Source organism: Chiloscyllium punctatum, chromosome 11 (assembly GCF_047496795.1).
Source record: "Chiloscyllium punctatum isolate Juve2018m chromosome 11, sChiPun1.3, whole genome shotgun sequence".
NCBI lineage: Eukaryota > Metazoa > Chordata > Chondrichthyes > Orectolobiformes > Hemiscylliidae > Chiloscyllium > Chiloscyllium punctatum.
In genome coordinates this window covers 81122392-81142857 of record NC_092749.1, presented here as the reverse complement: position 1 = coordinate 81142857, position 20466 = coordinate 81122392, and the positions used below count along the sequence as shown (strand labels likewise).

The 20466-nt window shown below is 42.2% G+C and overlaps 1 protein-coding gene across 4 annotated transcripts in view; it reads right to left on the bottom strand.

Annotated features, from left to right (window-relative positions):
• The window catches only part of pgm3 (phosphoglucomutase 3), a 125451-nt gene that overhangs the window by 35271 nt on the left and 69714 nt on the right, over positions 1 to 20466 (bottom strand). For all 4 annotated transcript variants that reach the window (XM_072581115.1, XM_072581113.1, XM_072581114.1 and 1 more), the window contains one exon: positions 5169 to 5364. In XM_072581115.1, the coding sequence (XP_072437216.1) occupies positions 5169 to 5364 (196 nt within the window). The remainder of the gene's footprint in view (positions 1 to 5168; positions 5365 to 20466) is intronic.

The window sequence follows — 20466 nt, the reverse complement described above, 5'->3', positions numbered from 1 at the left end:
ACATGCAAAATTCCAAACGTGGCCTAACCAACTCCCTGTACAGTTGCAACGTGACCTCCCAAATCCTATACTCAATATTCTGACCAATAAAGGAAAGTATACTAAACACCTTCTCCATTGTCCTATCTACCGGAGACTTTACTTTCAAGGAACATGAACCTGCACTCCAAAGTCTCTTTACTCAGCAGCACTCCCCAGGACCTTACCATTAAGTTTATAAGTCCTGCTCTGATTTGCTTTTCCAAAATGCAACACCTCGCAATTATCTAAATTAAACTCCATCTGCCACTTCTCAGCACACTGGTCCATCTGACCAAAATCCTGTTGTTTTCTGAGGTAACCTTCTTCACTGTCCACTACACCTCCAGTTTTGGTGTCATCTGCAAACTTACTAACTGTATATCCTATGTTCATATCCAAATCATTTATATAATGATGAAAAGTAGTGGACCCAGCACCGATCCTTATGGCACACCACTAGTCTTAGGCCATAAATAAAGTGACGTTTTCCAAGGGCGGAAATGCCTATCACCTAGGGGGCATAATTTGAAGGTAATTACTTAGATTAGATTACTTACAGTGTGGAAACAGACCCTTCGGCCCAACAAGTCCACACCGACCTGCCGAAGCGCAACCCACCCATTCCCCTACATTTACCCCTTTACCGAACACTACGGGCAATTTAGCATGGCCAATTCACCTGACCTGCACATCTTTGGACTGGAGCACCCGGAGGAAACCCACACAGACACGGGGAGAATGTGCAAACTCCACACAGTCAGTCGCCTGAGTTGGGAATTGAACCCGGGTCGCTGGCGCTGTGAGGCAGCAGTGCTAACCACTGTGCCACCGTGCCTCCCACGAAAGGTTTAGGGGAGATATCAGAGGTAGGTTCTTTACTCAGAAAGTGGTGGGTATGTGGAATGCACTGCCAGCAGTGATCGTAGAGTCAGAAATATTAGGGACATTTAAGTGACTCTTGAATAGTACATGGAAGTTAGTACAATGAAGGCTATGTGGGTTAGTCTGATCTTAGAGTAGGATAAAAGGCCAGCACAACATCGAGGACCAAAGGGCCTTATGTGCTGTACTGTTCTATGTTCACTAATGCCTTTCAGGGAAGGAAACTGCCTTCCTTACCTCGTGTGGCCTACATGTGACTCCAAAACCACAGCAATGTGATAGACTCTTAACTGCCCTCTGGGCAGTTAGGGGTGGGCAGTAAATGCTGCCTAGCCAGCGATGTTCTCATCCCGTGAGTGAGTAAAGAAGGAAAAAAAAGAGAAAGTACAGTGTAGTTTCATCAGGATGACACTGGGGGGTGGAAAACCATAAGCTATGAGGGAAGACTGAAGATATTGGAACAGAAAAAGCTGAGGGGATAACTACAGTTTATAAAATTATGAAGGGTTTTAGCAGAGTGAATAAGGGCATTTTACTTCATGTGGTTTGGGTGTTGTAGGGATGACCCATACCTGCTTATACCAAAACGACCATTGTTTGGAAGACACAAAAACAAATGGCTGACAAGGATTAAATAAAATGAGACAGCCTGTCCCAGCATTAAGACACAAAATGGCTGAAAAGAGATGAACTTGACAAACAACCTGTTCTAGACTTTAAATGAAGCACAATTGTACCACTGAGCTACCCCAAGGCCTTGCGCAGCGACGGTCCGAAAAACTTTTCATAAGAGGATGCCAAAAGACAGAGAAATGACTGATCCTAGCTTCATTAATGAAAGGATGATTGTCCCAGTAAATGAAAAACACCAGGTGTGAGTCTCAGCTCATGAACCACCCAGATTTACTCCCTAAGCAGCTGCACTGACAATTACTTTGTAGTACATAGTTATTTTTTTCAAATTATTTGTAATATTAAGAATAGGTTCTAGTTAAAGGTTCTTCAGATAATCACAGAAGTAGTTTTCTACATAAAGGAGAGATACATGTAACCAAAATGTAATACAAGCATTAGGGGGAAAACATTTAAACATACAGCCTCAGGAAACACTTTCTCCGATCTCTAAAGGAAGGCCCAGTACCAAATAGAACAGTTGCAACCTATTAATCACAAAGTGCTCGTAGTAGAAGTAGCTGAATAACTCTATAACTAATTTTATAAATCAAATCAATATTACAAATCTCATAGCAAATAGTTAAAACTTTTGTATTCTTACATATGTAATTAGGACAGTAGGAAATACAATGAATAACAGAATTCAAACAGTCCTTAACAGACCCGAAGTAGTATAATCAATAAATTTGGAATGTGAATTGATAGGATGCATAGAACGATCCCAAGGCCTGGAGTTTACAATGTCTGTTAAACACCATGAGACCGTGGGAACATGAGGTTATCCATAGGAATGCCCATCATTGATTAGGTATTTTACAGAGAGGAAAAACTCAGCACTGCAGATGCTGGAGAAGTCAGAGCCAAAAAGGATGGCTATGGAAAAGCACAGCACAGCATGTGAGAAGGAGGGTCGACGTTTCAGGCATAAGCCCTTCATCAGCAATGTGGGGGAGGGGGGGGAAGGAAAGAGGGGGGATGGAGATAAATAGGGAGGTGGACATGGGGAAGGAGGTGGGATGGTGATACAAGGATACAGGTAGGGGTAATTGTGATAGGTCAGTGGAGAGGATGGAGTGCATAGTGGGAAGGAAGACAGACGTTCGGGACATCACCCACATCCTCCACGACTTTCACTTCCCTAGCCCCCAACACCTCATCTTCACCATGGACATCCAGTCCCTACATCCATCCACCCCCCCATGGTAAAAGGCTACTAGCCCTCTGTTTGTTCCTCTCCTACCGATCCAACCAGTCCCACTCAAATAACACACTTATTTGATTTGTGGAACTGGTTCTCACCCTCAACAACTTCTTCAAACCGTCAGACCAGAGGGGTAGCCTGGGGCACCTGCATGGGCCCCAGCTTTGCCTGCCTCTTCACTACGAGGAATATCCACCTTCCATAGTTACACTGGCTTCAGCCCCCAACTTTTCTTCCACTACCTTAATAGCTGGATAGAGTAAATAGACAAGTTCTTTTCCCTAGGTTGGGAAAGTCCAGAACTAGAGGGCATAAGTTTAGGGTGAGAGGGGAAAGATTTAAAAAGGACCTAAGGGGCAATGTTTAGAATGAGCTGCAAGAGGAAGTGGTGGAGGCAGGTACAATTACAACATTTAAAAGGCATCTGGATGGGTACATGAATAGGAAGGGTTTAGAGGGATATAGGTCGAGTGCTGACAAATGGAACTAGATTAATTTAGGATATCTGGTCGGCATGGACGAGTTGGACTGAAGGATCAGTTTCCGTGCTGTGACTATATCAGCGCCAACTCATGCTGCTATGAGGAGGTTGAACAGTCATCAACTTCACCAACACCTTCCACAATGACCTTAGGTTCACTTCTGACACCTCCCTCCCCTTCTTGGAACTCTGCACCTCCATCTCAATACAGACATCAATTTCAAAACCAGCTACTACCACAGGTACCTTGACTACACATCCTCCCAACCCCCCTCCTGTAAAAGCACTATCCCTTACTCCCAATTCGTCCGCCTTCGCCGTATCTGCTCCAAGGAGGAGCAGTTCCACTCAGGATATCACAGAGATCCTCCTTTTAAAGGGACCACAATTTCCCCTCCCAAGTGATCAACAATGCCCTCCAGCACCTTTCCACTTCCACCCTCGAACCCAACTGTTCTAACCGCAACAAGGGTAGAACCCACGGTCCTCACCTTCCACCCTACTAATCTCCAGATAGAGTATATTATCTTCCGTCATTTCCATCACCTTCAGTCACACCCCACCACCAAAGATATATTTCCCTCCCCATCTCTATCTGTGTTCCATAGAGACCATTCCCATTGTGACTCCCTTGTTAGGTCTACACCACCCACTAACCCACCCTCCACAGCCGGTGTCTTCCCTTGCTGCCGCACGAGGTATAAAACCTGCACCCATTCCTCTTTTCACATCTGGCAAAGATTTTCCTATGCATCCACCCACCTCATCCTCTGCATCCATTCCTCATGACGTGGTATCTTCTACACTGGGGAGACAGGATGCCAACTTGTGGAGCGTTTCTGGGAACATTTCCAGGACACATGCACTAAACAATCCTACTGCCCTGTGGCCAGCCACTTAAAGTCTCCCTCCCACTCCCCCACGGACATGAAAGTCCTGGGCCTCTCCCACTTCCAAATCAAGCCCACCCACTAACTGGAGGAATAACACCTCATCTTCTGCCCTTTCAACCACACGGTATCAACATCCAATATCCAAATCTCCCCTCCCCCTCCTCGTCCCAGATCCAACCCTCCAACTAAGCACTACTCTCTTGAACTGTCCGACCTGTCCATCTTCCTTCCCACCTCTCCAGTCCACCCTCCCCACTGGCTTACCACAATTAACCCCTATCTGTATCCACCTTCCCACCTACCTTCCCCCCACTTCCCCCCCCCACCCCCCAACCCAGCCCCACTCTCTCATTTATCTATCATCTCCCGTCCCTCTCCACATTCCTGATGAAAGGCTTATGCCTGAAATGTCGACTGTGCTTTTCCAGCGCCACCCTTTTTCATCCTAGGTGTTTTCCAGGATTGGGTGAATGGAAGTAAGGGGGAAGTGACTACGCTGTACTTGATTACTGCAACACAACTTGCATAAAGGTGCTGTAGTTCCCTGTAAAAATCAAGTGTGTCATTTTTTATTTCCAATCTAAGCCAAAGACTAAACCAATAATCATGGTCATATGTCAAGGCCAGATTTGGGGAAGATCCTTTGGCCCTCTCCCTGCATTAACCGGTTTCTGCTTGAATAAAAGTCTGCCACTCCTGGTCACCTTAAATCACAAATTTGGACAAGAATTTGAATTTGTTTTACAGTGTTGACATTCTTAAAAGAATACATTGTCATTTAGAATAGCTGAGGCAAAGGGAGTTGCATGATTTCAAGAGAAATGTCAATAAATGTTTGAACCAAAGAAACATAGGTGGTTTTACAGGTTGGTGCAACATCGAGGGCCAAAGGGCCTGTACTGCGCTGTCATGTTCTATGTTCTATATGTAGACAAGAGATAAAAGCATGATTAGTCAATTGGCCTCCACTGTAAACTTGATTTCAATCACTCCACTTTACAATTCCATCACTTACCATGAGGTAGCTTCTGTTGAACCTTCACAAAATCTGCTCCACAGAGATAGTTGAGTTTGCCATTTGCACCATTATTATGGACCTTCAGCTGTAGTTTCTTGTCAAGGTATGACTCCAATTCTTGAAGCTTTAGTGCACCAATACCATTTGCTCCATCCACATTCAATTGTCTCAATTCTTCTGGATGGTAAGGAGTCTATGCATTCAGAGAATATTCAATCATACCAATAGAATATGTCTAATGTAGATGTCTCACATCCATTTAATCAAAAAAGATACATATATCCTTAATCCCCAATCATCCTCAAATTAATCACACCATCAGCATAAAAAGATATTTTAAATGTTTAAATACAAGCAATATTTATTTTGCAACTTGCATGATGTGAGAAATCAAATCACAACAATGACAATTCACATCTCAACAGCTGAGAACTGTTGACTTTGACTTTGACTTTTGCCTACACTTGAAAACCACGAGTAATGATGAACATCCATTTTCTTTTACATAGATAATATGGCTGTTCTCCAAAAAAACCCATGTTTATCCTGGGCAGTTTTGGTCTTTTGTCTGATGGAGTAAAAACTGAGCAAGGCTGGCAGGCATTGCAAGCCTGACAGTGAGAAATGAAGGAGTCTTGTGGAGGGATAAAGAGCCAGGCAGCTCAGAATGTGGACTAGAAAATGTTGACCACATACAAAGAAATTCAAAGCATAACATCACTTGAAAGCAGAAAAATCAGTGGATGATGAGTATCTTTCTTTTACTCTAGCCTTTTTTTTAAGGCTTTTGTTTAAACTGGCAGACAGAATTTTTTTTAAAAAGTATTTGGGTTATGTGTTGCAGTAAGTGAAATATCTGAACAATATTAATGCACAACAGGTCTAGAGGAATTAATAGCTTAAATAGCCTGGCGAAAAATGAATTGCTTAAACTAAATTCTAACTGAATGTTTATAGAAAGAATTTTTTTTATGGAATATAGATGGACAGCTTACAGGCCATTTGGCTCAAACTCAGGATTTCTAAGGAATAACAAGAAAGTTAAGAGTTTCGTGGATTATATATTCCAGGCTGTGGCCATTCTTCAAGCTGGGAAAATTCTCAATAGATAGGTGGGCAAAGAGTTGGACGAGGCAGGAAGTGCAACAGATTTCAAGGTGTGCTAGTCTGAAAACAGTAAATGAATAAATTTACTGTTTGATGAAGATGTGGATAGTGTAGAAGGTTGTCAAAGGATACATCAGAGTGTTGAACAATTTCAAATTCCAAACCATAACCATCTGCTTTGGCTTATTGTACAAAACACTTCAAAACTATGCCCACTGTTTTTTTAATTCATTTAAAATTAGGAATAGTTTTTCCTTATCGACTCTGTGCAGACCCCTTATGATTTTGAAAAATGCTATAATATCTCCTATAAGTCTTCTCCGCTGCAATGAAAACAGCCCCAACTTCTCCAACCTTTCCTCATAACTGAAGTGCCTTACTCCTGGAGCCATTCTTATAAAACACATTATGTCATGTGGCAAGGTCATGATGCTGAACGGGATAGATGTCAAACAAATCCTACAACTCAAGACTGGGCATCCATGAGGTGCTGTAGACCAAAAGCAGCAACAGAATTGGACTCAAACACACTGAACATCATGGTCTAGCATATTCCCTACTTTTTACAGAGGTCAATTCTAGTTCATTGAAGACTGCATGCCAGAAGCAGCAACAGCATAGCTAAAAATTAGATGTCAACCCAGAAAAGCCACAGCACAGGACTACTTGTGTCCCAAACAGCATAAGCAAATGATAGCCTGGACTAAGAGATTCCAAAATCAATCAAGGGAGCAGAACAGTTCCATCACATCCAGCCATGTTGGACAGTTAAACAACTCTCTTAAGGAGGAAGAACCACAGATAATCCTCGCCTCAATAATGGAGGTGTCCAACACATCAGTAGTAAAAGAAAAAGGCAACAGTCTGCAGCTGGAACTGCCAGGTAGGTATCCATTGTGGATTCCTCTGGATGTCCCCGGCTTCACAGGTACTGTGTCAAAGGCAGGTATCTGCTTACCTCTTGATGTTAATGGCACTTGGCAGTACCACTTCAATAGATCAATTTGAGAAAGGAATGAGGCACTGCCATTCCTGTCAATACAATTTTCTAACTGAGGACCTGGTTTTTGTGATGGCAATTAAATTATAGTATTAATTGCGAAGTCTATTGATTCATTCAAGTTTATGAACTAACCCCACCAGAGAACTCCACCTTGGCTTGGTTAAATCAATGATACTCCAGCATGCACAGAATTTCTCTAATTACTGGAGCTTCGTTCTTCCAGCTCAACTAATAAGTATACTAATTTATCCACAGCCTCCCATGTTCAAATCATTGTCTAGCCAACATAATACATCCAGGTGTATCCTTACAAATTTCCTTGCACTCCCTAAGTAACCTTACTAAGGTTTTCCATGGTTGTCATTCACAAATGTTAAGATTCACACCTGCACATCAAGATCTAGATCATTTATATATAAAATTGGTAAAAGCAAAAGTCGCAGTACTGACCCCAGCAAACTCCACTACAAACTTGCTTCTAATGTGAAGAGTACCCATTAGCCACTCGTCTGCTTCCTGTCACTCAGCCAATTTTGTGCCCATCTTGCCACTGTCATTTTATCTCACAAGTCTATTGTATTGCAACGTATCAAATGCAGAGTTGAAAAGGGTGGCACTGGCACAGAAGGTCAGGCAGCATCCAAGGAGCAGGAGAGTCAACATTTCGGGCGCAAGCCCTTCATCGGGCTTATGCCCGAAACATCAATTCTCATGCTCTTTGGATGCTGCTGTGTTTTTCCAGTGCCACCCTTTTCACTCTGACTCGCCAGCATCAGCAATCCCCTGAATATATCAAATGCCTCCTGGAAGTCCACATGCACATCAAGGATCTTGACTTCTGTTGCTTCTTCAGAACTCTTCAGCAAGTTAGATATGATTGTACCTTAACAAATCCATGCTGATTCTTCTGAACCAACCCATGTTTTTCCACTTTCCACTCCTTTCGATATTGTTGCACTGAAATACGTTTACAGCACCATTTGTCTTACACCCTTTGGCTTAGGTGTTAATTCAGAGTGTGAAAATGCTGCTCCTTTAAAAAGGTCATTTTGCCCTTGTTTTTCTTTTCCCAAGAGGAGTTGTAAAGGCAGAGGTGCTAACATGACTGAACTGTCTAGTTCAATAATGGCTAACCAATACTGCCTCAGTCACCAGAAGCCACCTTTAGGGTTTTTTAAAAAAACAGTTTTACAATGAAAGTTCTCCCAGCTCAGGTTTTTTTTATCTAGTTTTTTTAGTTTGAAGCTGTTGGTCAAAGAAAGCTTGTGGGATAACAGAAGTCTTCTGGCTGACTCTCTCTCTGACATCTCTCCTGTAAGAACCTGTGTTTGATTTCATCTTTTTTGTCAAGGGGGTGTTTACAGGGATGTTGCAGGAAATTGGAACAGCATCATTAAGTTGCGATACAATAGCTTGGGTTTTCAGATAAGTTGTTATTCTATATTCTGTTCTCTGTTCTATGTTTCATACGGTACTGTGTAAATAAATTCAGTTTTGATTAAAACTGAGTGGTTTGACCAGCTGCATCACTCCTGAAATATCAATCCACCTTACATCTGCTTCAAACAACTAAAAAAGTTAGGGTCTGGGCTACTTTCTTGAAATGTTTTGAGGAAGTCTGGCCTGGTCCGTAACAGGTTGGGGGCTCTATGAGGGATTTATTCTACACTTCCAAATTGGGATTAAAGTTGTTGGACATGAAGGCAGCAAGTGGTCGGTATTAATATCTTTTGCTCCAGGTGTTGAGTTGGTTGGTTTAAACAGTGCTTGATTAGTAATGGTTCTTTCAGTCAATAAGAGTTTTCTTTGGGTGGAAGAAATTACTTTGGGGGTTTTACAAAAGGTGAACAAGGCAAAAGGTAAGATTAGTGAGGAAGAGCGGGAGGATGAGCAAACCCATGGTAGTCAAAGGCCTGGTGGGGATCTGTTTAAATATCTGTTTAAAGATCTATTTAAAGCATTACCTAAATTTGATGAGAAAGACTTTTTCATTTCATTTGAGAAAGTGGCTTAACAAATGAAATAGCCAATGACCACGTGGGTTTTGTTGATCCAAACAAAACTTGTAGGTGGAGCTAGTGAGCTACTTGCATCATGATCAGAGGAGGTAAATTGAATGTATGAGGAGGTGAAGAAAGCTATTTTGAGTGCATACGAGCTTGTGCCAGAAGCCTGCAGACAGTGTTTCAGGAATCTAAGGAGGAACCCTGGTCAAACCTACACTGAGTTTAAAAGGATCAAACAATTTTGATAGGTGGATAAGGGTATTAAAAATGGAACTAAACTTTAACGCTCTTACAGAGACAATTATTTAAAAAGAGTTCAAAAATTCACTTCCTGATGTAGTGAGAACTCATGTGGAAGAGTCAAAATGGCATGATTAGCAGCTGAAATGGCTAATGTTGGTTCAAAAATCAAAGTTTGGCTTCCAACACCAATTTCAATCTGTGAGGATAGAAATTGGGGAAAAGAGAAATCCTCACGTGAAAAGGGAAAGGTAGATCGCAGCAAAGATGATAAGGCTAACTTAGCACAAGATAAAAAGGAAACCCTTGAAGGGGTCAGAGAAGTTAAAAAAGCTCTGGTGTTTTCACTGCAATAAAGTAGGCCATACAAAATCAAAGTGTTGGTGGGTTAGGAAAACCTCTGGGAAGTCAGATTTGGAAAACAGGTTAAGCCAGTGAATATTGTTGGAGTGATAATGGAAAGCACAGTGGAGCTAAAAAACTGCACCAGAATGTACAATCTGGTCGGAGGTTGGTTAATGAGGAAGTGCCAGATTTTTAAAAAGATTTTTTCATTAAATTTTTCTTTCTTTACAAAACCATTTTTAAAAAAAGAAAATAAATTACTACACCAGCAAACGTTAGTCTATATGCATATAAAACCAAAAAGAAAAAAAACAAAGAAACAACAATACAACCAAAACAGTACTATATCCATGTGCAAAATACACAAGTCAGTAAAGGCCATTACTGAATAAATAAACAACACGGCTTAGCAGAACAATACATTAGATCTCGACCTCCAAGAGCACACAAAATATTCAGAATTCTTCCTTCAAGGACATCAAACACACTAAATCAGAATGCTATGGGCTACACAAAAGCTCTAGTTAAAGTACCCTCATCGCCAAAATAGATCTTCAGTGGTTGGTCACGAGTGTGGCCCCTTTCTGAATAAAATCCCTGACCTGAAAATAGTGGAAAAAGTCTTTCCTAACAAGACCATATTTATGGATTATTTGGTCAAAGGGCATCATTATTTCATCTTTGAATAAGTTGCCCAAACAGGACATTCCCCTAGCTGTCCAAAGCTTAAATCCGGGGTTGAAAACCCGGTATATCCACTAAGGAGGTAAGAAATGATGTTTTGGACATATTATCCTCCCTCTGCCACATTATCCTCCATGTACTAACAGTATTACTAACAATCGGGCAATGGCATTTTCCATGACCATCTTCATTTCATCTAAGAATAAAAGGCTGATAAGGGGACATTTCGTCTGGAGGCCTCAATGTCTAATCATGCTGATGCCGGGCTTTACGGGCCCAAGCACTTATGAACGATAGAAGGGAACTTAATTGCTATCTTCTAATATCCGGGTGAGCCACTCCCCGCCCCCAAACCCATGAGATAACTGTAGTTTAGACACTTTGGCAAGATGTTGCCTATGCTGCAAAATAAAAGAGCTAAACCATCCATTAAGTCTCTAGAATATCTGTTTTGGAAAAAATCAAAGGAAGCATTCGTACAGGATAGAGCAAATGGGGGAGAACATTCATTTGATAAGAGATACCCGGCCTAACAAGGATATTGGAAGCGCTTCCTATCGCTGAAAATCTTGCTTAATCCTGACAGACAAATGGGCAAAATTGGCCTGAAACGGCTGATCAAAGGCAGGAGTAATAAAGATGCCTAAATAAGAAAATCCTTCCTGTGAGTATTTGAAGGGGCACTGTAGTTCACCCTCCACCTCAGATATTCTGCTAGGACCCCTCCCCCACCCCACCCCCCCACCCGCCTCCCATTGGCATAGCCGAATGGATCCATGCACTAGATCCACTTGATCACTGCTCCAATCAAACTGGATCCCTTCCCTCACTGGGCTTCCCTCGCTCCCTCCCACAGCTATCATAACCGAAAAACAGCTAAATGAGTTGGTGTATTATACAAGATGGGATATAGAAACCTGTAAATTCAACAAAAAAAAAGCATCATCTGCATATAATGAGATCTTATGCAACTTAGATCCTACTTTCAGGGCCACTATATTAGGATTCCTACGGATCACCTCTGCTAGCATCTCAAGCACCAACGTGAAAAGTAATGGTGAAAGAGGACATTCTTGCCAACTGCCTCTACAATATCAAAATTGCTAGACTTTGCACCATTAGTGAGAACCGTCTCTCCCAATCCAATCCAATCCAAAAGGTATGGCCACTTGACCCGATCAAATGCTTTTTCTGCATCTAAGGAGACCACTAAACCAAATGTTGCTGACAAGTTTGAATGATATTCAGCAACCTCCTGACATTATTAGAGGACCTATGGTCTTTTGTAAAAGCAGTCTGATCATCCCTAACAACGGAAGGCAGCATAGTTTCCAATCTCAGCATGACAGTCTTGACAAAATTTTAAAATCAGAATTCAAAAGTGAGATGGGCCTACAAAAGGCACATTCCTCTGGAGTCTTCCACTTCTTAAGAATGAGAGAAATTTTAGCCTCTCTCAGGGATGATGGGAGACGATCTTGGCTGAACGAATCATTATACACGTCCAACATTGGTCCTGACAGTATACTTATAAATTCCTTATAAAACTCACTAGTGAGACCATCTGAGCCAGGTGCCTTCCCATCCTGCATCTGTCTGACAGCCTCTTGTACCTCCTGTCCTGGGTTAAAGGGGTGTTAAGAAAAGATGCTTGTTCAGGAGGTTCCATAGGGATCAGTGAGTTTTCATACGGATCAGTGAGGTTCCATAGGGATCACTGAGGATCCATAAGGATCAGTGAGGATCCATAAGGCTCAGCGAGTTTCCATAAGGATCAGTGAGGATCCATAAGAATCAGTGAGTTTCCACAGGGATCAATGAGGTTCCCTAAGGATCAGTGTGGCTCCACAGGGTCAGTGAGTTTCCATAGGGATGCTTGTTCAGGAGTTTTTTAGCTCCACTGTGCTTTCCATTCACAAAAAACTCCATCTTAGCCCATCCATTCGCACAACACTCAGACTAGTATAGTTCAAAGAAGAATTTCCAAAATGCTGCACTGATCTTTTCAGAGTCACAAATGACCATCCCATTCCCATCCCTAATCGAGGTAATGGGCTGGGAACACTCTTTCCCGAAGCAAGATATGCTAGGTATGTCCCCAGCTTGTCACCATGTCCAAACAGTCGCTGTTTAGCAAAGGAGAGTTTCTTCCTTCCTGTCTGTGTAAGCACAGAGTTCAAAATAAACCGAAGAGCCGTAACTCACTGCAACTGAACGAATGATGGTTTATCAAAATATGCCTTTTCAGCAGTCTTTAACTGTGCGTCAAGCAGGCATTGTTGCTCCCCCTTCTGTCATTTCTGACTAGCAGAGTAAGAAATGATTACCCCGCCCCCGGCATAGGCGATAGCCGTCTCCCAAAGAATGGATGAGCTACTGTCCTTGTCTGAGTTGATAGATAAAATGTTAAATTTGTTAATAAAATATTCAATGAACTTACTATCCCTAAGGATAAAGGAATCCATTCACCAATGTCAAGAGCTTACCACACTGTACTTAACCTCAGTCTCTAAATAAACTGCAGCATGATCCAAGATAGTGACATTTCCGATTACACAGGATGCTACCGAATCCAAGGATAAGGCAGAGGTTAGAGAAAAAAAATCAACCCTGGCGTGACATTTGTACGGGTTCAAAAATAATGTAAAGTCCCACCCCGTGTGGTGGAGATGCCTCCAAACATTTACCAATTCCAATTCTGTACTTAAATTTGCTAGCAGTTTAGACTGTGAGGATGTGTTGAGGGGCCTCTAGGCATTCTATCCACCACAGTATCCATAAGGCAATTAAAGCCTCCCCTGATAATGCCATGGTATACGTTTAGAGAGTGCATCAGTTTAGAGAGTGCATCTATCAGAAATCTAATGGACAATACACATTCAGGATAACATACTCTTCTCCATACATTGATACCTTAAGAATGACAAACTGCCCATACCCATCTTTAATATATTCTATAAACTTAAATGGAAGACTCTTCCTGATGAGTATGGCAATTTCCCTGCTTCTAGTATTAAAAGGAAGAGAAATATACCCGATCAAACCTACCCTGCTGCAATTTCAAATGTTCTTTATTATTGAGATAAGTCTTCTGCAAAAGGGCAACATTCACCATCTCCTTTCGGAGACTGGAAAACACCTTTTTCCTTTCAGTTGGTGAATGGATCCTTCTAACATTCCAGGTATACCATGTGAAGACCGAATTAGCCATGGCCCTCTAAAACGCAATTCAATCTCCAAAAAAGAAGAATCCGACTTATCAGCTGCTGAGCTGAGACAAAAAAATTTCACCAAACCCAAAAAATACAGAAACTAAAACTACCACATCTACCATCCTAATAACTACATCTATGAAACCACCAAATTAAACCAAATACAAAACTCTTAACAAGGGGCTCAATCTCTGGCCCACAAGTAACTCAAAAGCACCTTCATACCTCCTTCCAGCTTGAGCCGCATCCCAGACTCAGGCCATGAAAAAAGGAGTGAAAGAAAAATATCTTAACAAGGAAATTAAAAGTAAATACTCTACTCTGGGCAGCACAGTGGCACAGTGGTTAGCACTGCTGCCTCACAGCGCCAGAGACCCGGATTCAATTCCCGCCTCAGGCGACTGACTGTGTGGAGTTTGCATGTTCTCCCCGTGTATGCGTGGGTTTCCTCCGGGTGCTCCGGTTTCCTCCCACAGTCCAAAGATGTGCAGGTCAGGTGAATTGGCCATGCTAAATTGCCCGTAGTGTTAGGTAAGGGGTAAATGTAGGGGTATGGGAGGGTTGTGCTTCGGCGGGGTGGTGTGGACTTGTTGGGCTGAAGGGCCTGTTTCCACACTGTAAGTAATCTAATCTACTCATCCCCAAATATACATCATCATTCATTAACATTAAAAAAAAGGATTCACCAACCCCCTCGCAAACAAAGAGGAGAAGAAAAGGAAAAAAAAAACACAATTGTCCATGTCCTTTCAGTCACTCAATCTATTTTATCGTGTCCAAAAAGTTTTTCATTCTTTCTGGGGAGTCAAAAGAACATGTAGATCCATCATACATAAAGCGAAGCACCGCCGGGTACCTTTGAGAATACTGGATGCCAAAGTGTCTCAATCTACTCTTGACTTCATCAAAGATCTTCCTTTTCTGGATTATAGCTACAGAGAAGTCCTGAAAGAACATAATTTTTGAACCTTGGTAGATTAAAGCCCGTGGATCTTTTTCTTCAGGTCTGGAGGCTTCCATAGCTTTATCTTTATCTTTATAGCTGTGAAGTCACTCTAGGATCATGCGAGAGCGCTGTTCTGAGCTGGACATGTGCACAGCAACTCTATGGGCCCTTTCCATTTTAAGCCGGTCAGATGCAGCCTCCAGGCCCAGGAATCGAGGCAGCCAGCTTTCGAAGAAGCTTGATGGCTAGTCACGTTCCTTCCCCCTCTGGCAGCCCAACAGACATTCTTCCTCCTGTCTATATTATCGAAGTCGTCGACCTGCTCCTGCAAGCTCGATACCTGTTTTCTCAGTATTCGCATTCTTTCTTTTGCAGAATCAATCTCAGTCTCCAAGATAGTGGTCCTCCTTTCAACTTCTTCTCTTCTTCGTCCTAGGCCTTCCTTGTGTTTCTGGAGCATGACCAAGATTGGGTCCAGCTTGGTGCGGAACTCCTCTTTGATCGATGGCTTGATCATTTCTCGCTGCTTTGCAAACTCCGCAGCTAGGGCCTGGTAAAGAGAACGACTCCAAGGGATGACTGGAGGGAGCTGTAGCTGTGACCATGGAGGTATCCGATTTCACAGTTGGAACTTGCTGTGGCCTTTACCTTTAGTCATGTTTCTTTGGTAAAACAAACTTTAAAAAAGAAATTGTATAAGATATATAGGTTCAGAAACTCTTTAAAGACAAAGTTATCATAGAAATTTAAAAGGGGAGGTGAAAGTGCCTGAACTGAGATGCAGAGCTCAGCAAAGCAGTCCTTTCAGACTGCCGCCATCTTCAATCCCCCCCACGAGATCTTCTTAAACCATTTACTTGCAAAGTTAAAGTTTAAGTTTATTTGCATAAGCCAGGAGCAGCAGATAAAGCGGTTACAATATTAAGAGATACAGGATCCTCTCAAACTCTAGGTGTTGACAGATGAGGAAATATATACCTCTGAAGGACTATTGCCAGAAAAAGTGTGAGTAAGTGGAATTCATGGTGAGACAAGAAGTGGTCAACTATGTAGAGTGAGGTTAGTGTTTTCAGTGAAAAATGGAGAAGTGGTGATAAGAGTACTGAAAAAACATTCAGCTTCAGGAATACAATTTACCCTTGGTAACGATACAGCTGTGTCACAGGTAAGAGTGCTGCCTACTGTGGTTGAAAAGCCTGTGGAAAATCAGGCAACTGAGGTATTACAGGAAGCATATTCTAGGATTTTTCCTGACTGTGTGGTAACAAGGTCACAAAGTCACCAGTTGAAACAGGAGAAATCAAAGAGTACAGATAACGAAATTGAAGTGGCTGATGAGGTGGTTGAGAGAAAATAGAGGCAGATGGATGACAAATCGGCATCTTTAGCACAGAAAAATTACTGAGTTACATCAGAAAGATGAAAATTTGAAGCAATTGTATCAAAAGACATGCATGGAAAAATAATCCGAATGTATCCCAAATGTGACTATCTTAAAAATGATGTCTTAATGAGGAAATGGACACTATCACATATTCAAGCAGAAATGGACAGAAGTTCATCAAGTTGTATTGCCAGTGGGTTGTAGAAAGGTGGTGTTGCATAGCACATGATCTACCAGTAGGGTATCATTTAGGGGTAAGAAAAACACAGGCTAAAATACAAAAACATTTTTCTTGCCTGGACTGCACAAGGATGTAGATGAATTTTCATGTCAGGTATTTGGAAAACCACAGACAGTAATAAAACCCTCACATTTAATACCCATAACTGCATTGGAGGAGCCTTTTTGACAAACACGTTGATAAGGATAAAGCCATTGATGTGGTGTACACGGGTTTCAGTAAGACGTTTGATAAGGTTCCCCATGGTAGGCTACTGCACAAAACACAGAGGCATAGGATTGAGGGCGACTTAGCAGTTTGGATCAGGAATTGGCTAGCTGAAAGAGAGTAGTGGTTGATGGGAAATGTTCATCCTGGAGTTCAGTTACCAGTGGCATACCACACTATTGGTGTATTGGGTCCACTGTTGTTTGTCATTTTTATAAACAACCTGGAAGAGGGTATAGAAGAATGGGTTAGTAAATTCACAGACAACACTAAGGTCAGTACATTTGTGGATAGTGCCAAAGGATGTTGTAGGTTACGGAGGGACATAGATAAGCTACAGAGCTGGGCTGAGAGGTGGCAAATGGAGTTTAATGCAGAAAAGTGGAAGGTGTAACCGGAATGCAGAGTACTGGGCAAATGGTAAGATTCTTGGTAGAGTTGATGAGCAGAGAGATCTCGGTGCCCACGTACGTAGATCCCTTAAAGTTGCCGTGCAGGTTAAGAGGGCTGTTAAGTAGGCATGCGGCGTGATAGCTTTTATTAGTAGAGTGATTGAGTTTCGGAAACATGAGGTCATGCTGTACCTGTACAAAACTCTGGTGCGGCCGCATTTGGAGTACTGGTCACCGCATTATAGGAAGGATGTAGAAGCTTTGGAAAGGGTTCAGAGGAGATTTACTAGGATGTTGCCTGGTATGGAGGGAAGATCTTACGAGGAAAGGTTGAGGGACTTGAGGCTATTTTCATTAGAGAAAAGAAGATTGAGGAGGTGACTTAATTGAGACACATAAGACAATTAGAGAGTTAAATCGGGTGGACAATGAGAGCCACTTTCCTAGGATGGTGATGGCTAGCATGAGGAGGCAAAGTTTCAAACTGAGGGGTATTAGATTTAGGACAGATGTCAGAAGTAGTTTCTTTACTCAGAATAGTAGGGGAATGCAACAGTTTTAGACTCGCCACCTTCACAGGCATTTAAATGGTCATTTGATAGGAACAAATGGACACGAATGGAATAGTGTAGGTTAGATGGACTTCAGATTGGGTTCACAGGGCGACGCAACATTGAGGGCCAAAGGGCCTGTAATGTTCTATTTTCTATGGTAGTTCCATCTGACATGGTGGGAAGATTAAAGATGGGGCAAACAGCCAAATTCCAACAGTCATGTGGACTCTCATGCTACAAAGCTGGAACATTTTTCTGATATGTACCAAATTAGCCAAACTTTTGGCTGACAACTTAATTTACCAGGGACAGAGCCATCAATGCCATGTTTTCTCTCCAAGGACTCTAGGGTAAACTGTCAAAAACACAGGGTGAGAGGGAAGGAAAGAACACATTCGGGTTGGAGTAGGTTGCATCATCTAAAACATCTATGATTTCTCCATTGTGAAAGAAGGAATGAGGGAAATGGAGTGTGCCACAGAGTCAGAGATCTACAGCACAGAAAAAGGCCTTTCTGCCCACCATGTCCACACTGCTCAAACATAACCACGTAGCTATTCTAATCCTGTTTTGCAACACTTGGCCTCTAGCCTTGTGTGCCTTGGCGTAGCAAATGTACATCTAAGTAGTTCTTAAATGTTGCGCAGGCTTCTGTCTCTACCACCTGTATAGACAGTGAGTACCACATTCCCACCACGCTCTGGGTGAAAATGTTTTTCCTTCTCTAAACCTTCTGCCCTTCATCTTAAATCTATGCCCCACCCTAAGTCACAGGTTACCTGATGTAGAAGGGGCTTGGGGTTCAGGTGACTAGAACTTGTAACTTGTTAATGATCTTTTCAGATATAAAAACCAATTAAAACAATCTCTACAATTTGAGGCTCAGAAAAGGCGAGGTGCCATACATCCTCAGGGAGGTTGCAAGTGGATGGTGATGGGCGGTGAACAATTTGGAGAAAAGGTTAGGTCCCCAGGACACTGTTACAAAAATATAATATAAACATTGTAAAAATGCTGTCCACGAGACAATCTAGTCAGTCTTAACCAATCTCATTAGGGCATATTTACATCCAGCTAAAAATTGAGCAGGTTGTTAATAATGATACACCATTGGAACAATCTGAATGTGTATTCTGGAGGAATGCCTTGGAAAAGGCAGTAACATGGCTTACTGCTTTCTCATTCCACTCAGCCCATTTTAAATTGAATAAATCAGACGTGACTGAACTGTAAATAAGAGCAGAAATTACTTTGTGGTTTGCAGACAATCAAATGAATGGTTAATCGTGTTCATGGTGTGTAGACTACTAAGTGCCAAATCCACGCAATCAAGGTCTAGCTCTGGAAATGGAGTTAGGATATCTTAAGAACACAAAATGACCAGAAGGCATGATGCATAAAAGATTATAGGTCATGGTGTCTACATGGTCTTCAGTAAAGCCTTTGACAAGGACCTTCATGGCAGCCTGGTACAAAAGGTGAAGATTGCATGGTATCAGGATGAGCTGTTAAGATCGACACAGACGTGGCTTAGACACAGGAGAAAGAGGGTAGCAATGGGAGGATGCTTTTCAGAATGGGGGTTGTGACCAGTGGTGCTCCATAGGGATCAATGCTGGGACCTCTGCTGTTCCTGGTCCACATAAGTGAGTCAGAGGAAAACATAGCTTGTCTAATTAGTACGTCTGTAGATGATACAAAGAATGGTGGAGTTGCCGACACTGAGGAGGATTGTCAGAGGATACAGCAGGATATAAATGTTGCAGTTGTATAGGACATTGGTGAAGCAACACTTAGAGCATTGCGTTCAGTTTTGGTCACCTTGTTATTGGAAGGGTGTTATTAAACTTAGCAAGTTTTGAGAAGATTTGTAGCTCAGGTTGAGGTTCTGGATGTAGGTTTGCTCGCTGAGCTGGAAGGTTCATTTCCAGATGTTCCGCCATTCTACTAGATAATATCTTCAGTGGGTCTCAGGACGAAGCACTGCTGATGATTCCTGCTTTCTATTTATGTTTGGGTTTCTTTGGGTTGGTGATGTTATTTCCTGTGGTGATGTCATTTTCTGTTCTTTTTCTCAGGGGGTGGTAGATGGGGTCTAACTCGATGTGTTTGTTAATAGACTTCCGGATGGAATGCCATGCTTCTAGGAATTATCGTGCGTGTCTCTGTTTGGCTTGTCCTAGGATGGATGTGTTGTCCCAGTGGTGTCCTTCCTTATCTGTATGTAAGGATACTAGTGAGAGAGGGTCATGTCGTTTTGTGGCTAGTTGATGTTCATGTATCCTGATGGCTAGTTTTCTGCAGAGAAGGACAGGAAATGATATCACCACAGGAAATGACATCACCAAATGAAAGACACCCAAACATAGAAAGCAGGAATCATCAGCAGTGCTTCGCCTGGAAGCCTACTGAAGATGTTACCTAGTAGAGTGGCGAAATGTCTGGAAATGAACCTTCCAGCTCAGTGAGCAAACCTACATACAGATGTTATTAAACTGGAATGAGTGCAAAAGAAATTTACAAGGATGTTGCCTGAACTCAATAGTCTGAGTTACAGAGAGAGGTTGGACAAGCTAGGACTTTTTTCTTTCGCATATAGGAGACTGAGGAGGGAGCCATATAGAGGTGTATAAGATCATGACAGGCATGGATAGGGTGAATGCACTCCGTCTTTTCCCCATGGTTGGGGAATCTGAGGGACAACCTTTTTACACAGAGGATGGTACACATATGGAATGAGCTGCCAGCAGAAATGGTTGAGGCGGTACATTAAGAACATTTAAAAGGCATTTGGACAAATACATGGATGGGATAAGTTTAGGAGGATACAGGCCAAGTGCATGGAAATGGGGGTAGGATGGACCAGTTTGGGCCAAAGGACTATCTCCGTGCTTTAGGACTCTGACTCTGAAACTAGTTGGAGGCATGGACAGAAAAATAGCAGATGCCATGTTTTATCTAGACAAATGTGAGG